Source organism: Cebus imitator, unplaced genomic scaffold (genome assembly GCF_001604975.1).
Source record: "Cebus imitator isolate Cc_AM_T3 unplaced genomic scaffold, Cebus_imitator-1.0 Scaffold94, whole genome shotgun sequence".
NCBI lineage: Eukaryota > Metazoa > Chordata > Mammalia > Primates > Cebidae > Cebus > Cebus imitator.
Window position 1 is genome coordinate 5210589 of NW_016107409.1, and position 8202 is coordinate 5218790.

Consider the following 8202-nt stretch of genomic DNA (forward strand, 5'->3'; position numbering starts at 1 on the left):
AAAAAAAAAGAGCAGCAGACATGTAAGAATGGCTACTGCTTTTAGAAGGGACATTGCTTAGCATTTTCTTGGAGGAAGATTATATAGAACAAGAAGAAGAAAATAACACTGAGTGACTATTTTGTGTCAGGTTACATGCTAATTGATTTCTGCATTCATGTATAATATCTTACCCAAAAGAACTGGCATGATTCTACATAAGATTGCAAAGCTGGTAAGGGAGAAGAACCAGGGTTTAAAATCAGGATATTTGATTCCAAACTCCTTGCTTATTCTAGCACTTCACAATGCCCAGACATTTTATTTTGCATGTGCTAATATCATTACTTTGCAGGCCTCTCCTCTCGCCACGTGAGTAAGATGCAATTATCTAAGCACAGTGACCTATCCCTTGTTTTTTGACATCCTAAGTCTTGGGAATCAGAAAGCAAATTTCACATGCAGTGGTGGCTTAATGAGTCCTTGGCAATAACTGAATCAACCAAAATACATTGAAAGATTGGGAAGAAATACTAGGTTGAACCATAAGAAACTGTCAACATTTTACAATTTTTGGCCTATGAAAATGGCCATTTATTTTGCCTTAATATATTTAGTTTATTTGATAAAGCTATGTCCTCATTTCCATTCATACTTTAAGACTTTAAAATAGTCCCAGGTCAAAGCTGTTATGGTATAATGTAAAATCCATAAACATGGAGTTTTCCTCATGTGAATTTTACAAAGCCCTTTGTTCATCCATGTACTCCCTTAGAGGAACCCCCACCACCTCCTGCATACACATGCTAGTCATCCATTTCATCATCATGAATATATAATCCGATGAGGGTAGAGGCCCTCAATTTCCAAGAACTTTGGGCTCAAAAGTCACTCCTTTGACTGCTCTTGAGAAAGTCACTTTGCCTCTCTGAATGTCACCTCTAACATAAGCCTAAAAGTGGCTGCTCTGCCTACTTCCTGGGGTTGCAAGAGGAGAAGAAAGTGGTAGGCAAGCTGTCATAAAGACCAAACAGATGGTCAGTTCTACTGGTAAGGTTTAAACATACCCGGCCTGAAGTGCTATGCGATGTGGAATATATTTCTTTACAAAAGGGCTACCCAAAAACTGAGCCTCTGAGCTCAGCGAACACATACAGGTCCAGGGTTCCAGATCTTCTTGGACTATGTTAGAAGCCAGTTCCTTCTCAGTAGGACTCCTCGACCAGTGGTATCACTGGTGGGTTTCATGGGTCAAGCTAACCTGCCCTGTTATCTTTTAGCCCTGACAAGAGGTCTGTGCCAATACAAAGACCCTGGAACACCCCAGTAATGTTCTCTTAAGCCTGAGAGGTACAGCCTGTGTAGCATGGCCCAAATGATCATGAAGAAAAGATTGTCTCTTTCCTGGTCTCTGGGAAATGCCCTCACATAGAGATCCAGTAGGTAGGAAGGAAAAAGGTTGGCCTCTTCATGGACGAGTGGGATATGAAGCTGATACAGAAGGGGAATAAGTTGGCCATGGGCTCATGATGCCTTCCCGTCGGGTGTTAGAAAGGTGCCAGGAGACTCTGTCCTCATGGGAAATGTGCTCATAGCTGTAACCTAATGATGCATCAGTACCAGGGATTCAGATTCAGGAAGGGCACAGGGCATGAATGTCACCCTCACAGAAGCCTGAAATTCCACCTGTGGATTGGAATTCTTCCTTAGCATTAGGTCTGGCCCCCTTCCCTGGCATCTCTTTTTTTTTTTTTAGGTGGAGTCTTGCTCTGTTACCCCAGCTGGAGTACAAGGGCACAATCTCAGCTCACTGCAACCTCCACCTCCCAGGTTCAAGTGATTCTCCTACCTCAGCCTCCTGAGTAGCTGGGACTACAGGTGCTCACCACCACACCCAGCTAATTTTTGTAATTTTTTTTTTTTTTTTTTTAGTAGAGATGGGCCAGGCTGGTCTGAAACTCCTGACCTCAGGCTATCTGCCCGCCTTGGCCTCTCAAAGTGCTGGGTTTACAGGCATGAGCCACCATGCCTGGCTGGCAGCTCCTTTTTCAATATAAGTGGTTCTGGAAGGAAATGCCTGAAATTTACCAACAACTGTGACTGTCAGATCACCAACCTGGCAGCAAGTGAAGAACATGGGGGAAGGAGACAACTGAAAGAAGGGAAGCAAAAGCAAAGGCCAAAGGGCAAAGGGGAAGTAAAAGGACCAAAATCTCTTACTGATGCTACAGGACTTATAGCAACAGGTCTCTCTGGGTGGGACCTTCTGGGGTGGAATTACTGGGGTTATGGTCTCCCATCTAAAGAGTCTGGGGATGAGACTGAACAGCAACTTAGCCAGGCTTAGCTGACATGCACTGAAGTCTCTCCACCTCTGGAAAAATGTGGCTACCACAGCCCAGAAAACATGTCAAAACACGGCTAGCAGAGTCCCAGCCTGCTGACCAAGTTTCTTAAACACTGACTTTGCCGACATTCCTGAGGGTTACTATCAGAGAACATTCAGCCATCTGAGGTACTTTTAAAGCACATAAAGTTGAGAGGCCCCAGGATTCTAAAAGGAAAAGCCAAATATTCTACTGATTTTCATATGAGATGACAAGGCTGAGTCTCATTATCATTATTTTAAATTAATTCAGCTCCCTGGTACCATGGCAAAGTCAATGGCGGTTTTAATGAATACTAACAGGTAAAAGGATAATTCACAAAGTAAATGTGATTGATGTTGATAGAATTACAACGTTAACAGCAAAGAGGGTAAAGAAGATGGCATATAGAGTATGTCTGCATACTGTTTAGCAGGCTCTCCTGAAATCTTCCTGTGAAACGTTATTCAAAGTGGCGGAGATCTGGGTGTTGTCAGAGGGAATTCACTGCTTCCAGGAAAAAGCCCAAAGGGAAAGGAGAAAAGGCAATCGGGAGGGATGAAGGAGGCACCAGAGGGTGCTATTGGAGCTCAGTCTGACCTGGTGCAGCTCTTTCATTGATGATCTAGGAGTAAACAATGTCTTAATGAAATTCACAGAGCACTCTCATTGGGGAAATGTGAAAGTCTGTGAGACTGAATCATGATGTGTGAAAGGAACCAGGAGAACAGCTAGCTTGGACAGGAAATGATATTGATAGCTTGCAAGTTAACATGCTGGAGGGAAGTAGATCAGAAAACACAAATATTTAATGTGAGGAAGAAAAGCGGGAAATCAAGAAGTCCTGAAAAGGGCTGATAACAAGTAGTGATCACAGGCATTTGCAGCGTAACTGAGAAGCCCAAATGCCCAGCAGGACTGGGAGCTGGGAGGCAGAGGCACTTTCGGGAGACAGAGCTGCCGCCACAAGTCCTTTCTGAAACAAATGTAAAACGGACTCCGCCCCAGAATAGAGCAGCTTTTGGCAAATATAAAATAAGAAGCCCAGAAGTGAGCAGTTAAGATGCAGGGAGAAGACTCCATCTCCAAAAAGCAAGAGAAGAACCACAGAGCTAAGGTGCAGCATGGCCCAGCAAGTGGCATGCACCCTGGTTGAGGCAAACGGAGCACATGGGCACTGATTTGAGTTCAGGCCTTTTCCTCCAGGTCTACCATTACTAGTGGAGTTCCTGGGGGTGCCAGTTTCTGCACCTGTAAGATCTTTACCTCATACTAGCTTGGCCCCATGCCCGACACATGATCGCACCAACATTCAGTCAATATTTCTTCCTCTCCTTGCTTCCCAGATCAACCCTGTCCCCTAAGCCATGCACCATCTCATTTAGGGAGGCAGAGTGAGCGCACTGGTCCCTCTCACAGCCCTGGTGGTAATTTGGTTCAGATCATCTAGCTGTAGACACCCACGCCCTTCCCCCAGAGTGCCAATCTTGAGCATCCTGACAGGTGTCCAAAACCTGGTGTGTGGCTTGTGCCCACCTGGCAGGTGTATGCACAAGGCTGCATCTGCCCGTATGAGGTACACATTCCTAGACAGGAGATATCCTCTCATTCTCCATCCACTCTGCCCCCCAAGAGCCCAGCAGCAACACTAGGTCCTCCAGCACAGGAAGCAGGCAGCCTCAAGACAAGCTGGAGCTGTCTTCGACCACCTTCTCTCCTCCTTGACTGCTGGGCTGTTTCTGGGAGCTGCGGAGGGAAAGCGCGGTGGGCGTAGATGGAAACATCATTGCAGTCCCTCTGTCACATGACCACTACTCTTTCAAAACTTCTCCCCTCCTTCACACCCACCCCTAGGTTGGCACCCTCTGCCTGACCAAGTTTCTTAAACACCAACTTTCCCAACATTACTGAGGTTACTATCAGAGAACATTCAGCCATCTGACGTACTTTCAAAGCGTGTAAAGTGGAGAGGCCCCAGGAAGAAAAGGTTGATTTATATGGGCTATGAAAGAATCACAGCAGTAACACCAACTCTCGGGGAAGTAGGGGCCAACACAGCTCCCTGTGTATTTCGGTGGAAATGAGCCCAAAAAGATTCCTACAGCTTGTTATCAGCTTGCTATCACCCTGTCAAATGATCAGGAGGAAGTTATCTTATATTCTGGCTAAGATTCATGAGCTAAAAGGAATAGAAAAGTCACTATTCATTACAAAGTTATAAAGATAATGTGAAAACAAACATCCAGAATGTTTTCTTCTTCCATATTTTTGCCTTCTGCTGAACATACTTGCCTAGATTGTTACAATTATACATATAGAATGCCCACTAGTGGTCAATCCTTCTCCCACACATCCCTGGACAGAGTTCCGAGATAGTTACCTCTGCACTGGATTCCTCCATCCCACATTTCAACCCCTCTGGTTGCATGGTCCTGGTCTTCCAATGAGGCCTTAGGTGACTCTGGAGAAAGCAAAGCCACCCCTTTGTGACATAGCAGCAGTAGAAACAATTCAATCAAGAGGACCCCAAGAAGGAAACAGCTGACTGCAGGCAGGAGGAGACCTGAGAATTTCTAGCCTGTAAGGACTTCACCAATTCATTGACCTCAAAAGCATCCAGGCCCACGGTCCCTACATCTGTCTTTGGTGCACAGCAGGGCTTAATTCTCTCGACAACTCCAAATAACTCTGTACCCCTTTGTCCACGGACTAGGTTTTCTTCTCATGGACCCATTCTTATGCGTTTGATTCCAGTCCCAGTTCTAATTCTCCCCCAGAAATCCAGAGTGATTGCACAGCACCAAGCACCAAAAGATCTCGTTTTGAGAAGGCTGGGTTACTTCAGAGTATCACAGAAACTTGGAATGTTAGGACTGGAAGTTGTTACCAGGTCATCTGACCCAGCCACCTCATTTGTGGGGAAAACAGCCCAAGGCCCAGAGAGGCTATGTGTGGTCTTCTCCAGCACATCGCCTGCTGGCAGCCAACCCAAACTACAATCTGAAGCCCTGATGAACTCTGCTTATTCTACAACATCTTGCTAGAATTTTGAAGGAAGAGGTGGGGGGTTATTATGGCTAACACTGATAGGTTATATCCTTCTGTGATTATCCCTACCTGAGGTAGAACCACATTGATTGGGATTTCTAGGCTTTCCGATCTGGGATCTCTTTTTCTTGTAAAATTTGGCTTTGAGTTCTGTGGAAAAGAGAAAGGAAGATTGCAGCTTCCCAGCTCATCCTCTGGGCCGGGCCTCAATTGCTCACCTAAAAAACAGAACTTCCTACTCATTTATGTCCTTCTTGTCAATTATGTACAATTATGAAAATCTGAGTCTGGAAGAAGGTGTAGATGGTATCTGATATGATGGTTTATCAGTCTCTGAACAGATATTAAGGTAGATATTATAGCCAGGCTTGGTGGCTCAGGCCTGTAATCCCAGTACTTTGGGAGGCCGAGGTGGGCAAAGCACGAGGTCAAGAGATCGAGACCATCCTGGTCAACATGGTAAAACCCTGTCTCTATTAAAAATACAAAAATTAGCCAGGCATGGTGGTGTGTGCCTGTAGTCCCAGCTACTCGCGAGGCTGAGGCAGCAGAGTCACTTGAACCCGGGAGGTGGAGGTAGCCGTGAGCTGAGGTCACGCCACTGCACTCCAGCCTGGTGACAGAGTGAGACTTCATCTCAAAAAAATAAATAAAATAAAAAATAAAAAGGATAGATAGTATAGTTGATGTAAAAGGCTTTTGAAAGTCTTTGAAGCAGAGATAGCTGTACCTGCTTCTTTGTCTAAGATTATCATTTCTATCTCAAGGGAGAAGCCATACCAATGTGAGTTGCCAGGTATAGGTCCTATGCAGAACTTGGTCACCAAAACACTCAGAACATTCCAGAGGTGACATCACAAAACAATATGGTGTTTTTCAGAGCTCATGGTTTCTCTCTGAGCATCACAGGTGGGAATGAGGCATCTGACAGGCAGGAAGAGCTTGTGGGGGCTCTGACTTCATGGCTGGTCAGGGTCAGTATGACACACAATAGCCCAAACATTAGCCCCCTGTTGGGTCATCCCAGCTGCCATTCATATCCTCACTGCCAGGCTAAGTTGAGAGTCCTGTCCTTTCTCCAGAAGTGGCAACTTCTTGGAGCTGGGTCACTCAAGAAGAAAGAAACACAAACTAAACTCTTTCCAGACCAAGGGAGAAAATGTAGTTTGAGGTGTTTTCTGACACTACTCAATTCTTTAATTCTCTGACACCAACTGTGTGTCCTACAATTCAATTTCATTCTGACACTATCTACCTGGAGTTAGTGTTACAGAGCTGAAGGGGCTCACTGTCCAATGCAATAGAAGACAATACTAAAACTAAGTTCTTTAAAAAAGAAATAACTTTTATATTGAAAGTCAACTCCCAAGGAGACAAGAGTCAAGCTCAAATCTGTCTCTCTGTGCTGGCATTAAGGCCGTATTTTTATTAGAAAAGGTTCTGGGTGGAGTCTGAGATTAGTAAGTGATTGGTGGATGGAAATGGGAGATCTGGAAAGTCTCAAAGAGTAAGAAACCGGTAACTAACAGAATTTTTTGAGTTTGCAGGATAGCAGATAAGAAAAGAAACAAGCTGCTGAAACACTGTAACTCCCTCCACTTGTGAGATCAAGAAAAACCTGGCCGAAATTGGCTAGAACCAAGACGGCTGGCTGGAGTTTGCACAGAATGAGCTTGCTGACGTCATAGCCCGAATTTCCACCACTTGTTTCATACCAACTCCCTCTGAATTTGCACATGCCACTCAGGAGTTAACATGAAGAAAAAACTGTGCATGCCCAAGGACTTTTCAGACCTCCCCTTTCCTTGCACGAATCACCTACTAATCTCAGAATCCACTCCTTGAACTTTTTCTAATAAAAATGCTGCCTTAATATCAGCACAGAGAGACTCCTTGACTCAGATGAACAAAATCTTTGGAAATGTAATTAATCATCTTCTTGGTTTTGCCATAAGTAGATTTTCTTCAGTCAAAGCTTGCTTGTAATGTGGCTGTGGGAGATGGGAGAGGGAAGTTATAGTGTCTCTGGTTCGGCTGACCCTGGTCTATCTCTTGGAGTTCACTTTCAAAATAAAGCTATTCTTTTATCCAAAGCCCAGTGTCATGGTATTGGCTTCTAGCACATCAGGCATCAAGCCTCTTTTGCTCAATAACATTAGCATCAGATCCCATAAGTTAGGGGCTCAGTTGCACGAGCCCACCTCACTTTAGATGCCAATCAGAAATCTGAGCCACCTGTACTTCTGATTGATCAGCTACACATATCAGGGGTTTCCATGATTCCCTCCTTGGGTCCAATAATTTGCTAGAATAGCTCACGGAACCCAGGAAAAATATTTTATGTTGTTACAATTTTATTATAAAGGTTACAACTCAGGAACAGCTAAGTAGGAGAGATGCGTAGGACAAGATATTGAGGATGCGGAGACACGGAACTTCCATACCTCTCTGGCATTCACCCTCCCAGCATCTCAAAGTGTTCACCAATCCAGAAGCTCTTTGAGCCCCATTGGTTAGAGGGTTTCTGCAGTTTTCATTACATAGACATGGTTAATTTAATCATTGATCATTGAACTCAGTCTCCATCCCGTCTCCCTTTCCCAGAGGTGGAGGATCTGAAAGTTCCAACTCTCCTAATCTCATTCTACAGTGGGTTCCTCTGGCAGCCACACTCCATCCTCCAAGAGTCACCTCATTAGCTTAAACTCTGGTGGTTTCCAAAGGGCCTTGTTATGCATAAAGAAAGATATTCCCATCACTCAGGAAATTACGAGGATTTTAGGAGCTCTATTCCAGGAACCAGGTACAA

General features: G+C 44.7%; 1 protein-coding gene across 4 annotated transcripts in view; it reads right to left on the reverse strand.

Annotated features, from left to right (window-relative positions):
- CBY2 (chibby family member 2) overlaps positions 1 to 6328 on the reverse strand; it is a 12933-nt gene extending 6605 nt beyond the window's left edge. Inside the window, exons 1-2 of one of the 4 annotated variants that reach the window (XM_037741124.1) lie at positions 6174 to 6328; positions 5463 to 5543 (exon numbers count right to left, since the gene is read on the reverse strand). In XM_037741124.1, the coding sequence (XP_037597052.1) occupies positions 5463 to 5543; positions 6174 to 6248 (156 nt within the window). In that variant the 5' untranslated portion in view covers positions 6249 to 6328. The remainder of the gene's footprint in view (positions 1 to 5462; positions 5544 to 6173) is intronic. The other 3 variants (XM_037741125.1, XM_037741126.1, XM_037741127.1) reach the window with 3 other exon arrangements.
- Positions 6329 to 8202: the final 1874 nt, after the last annotated feature.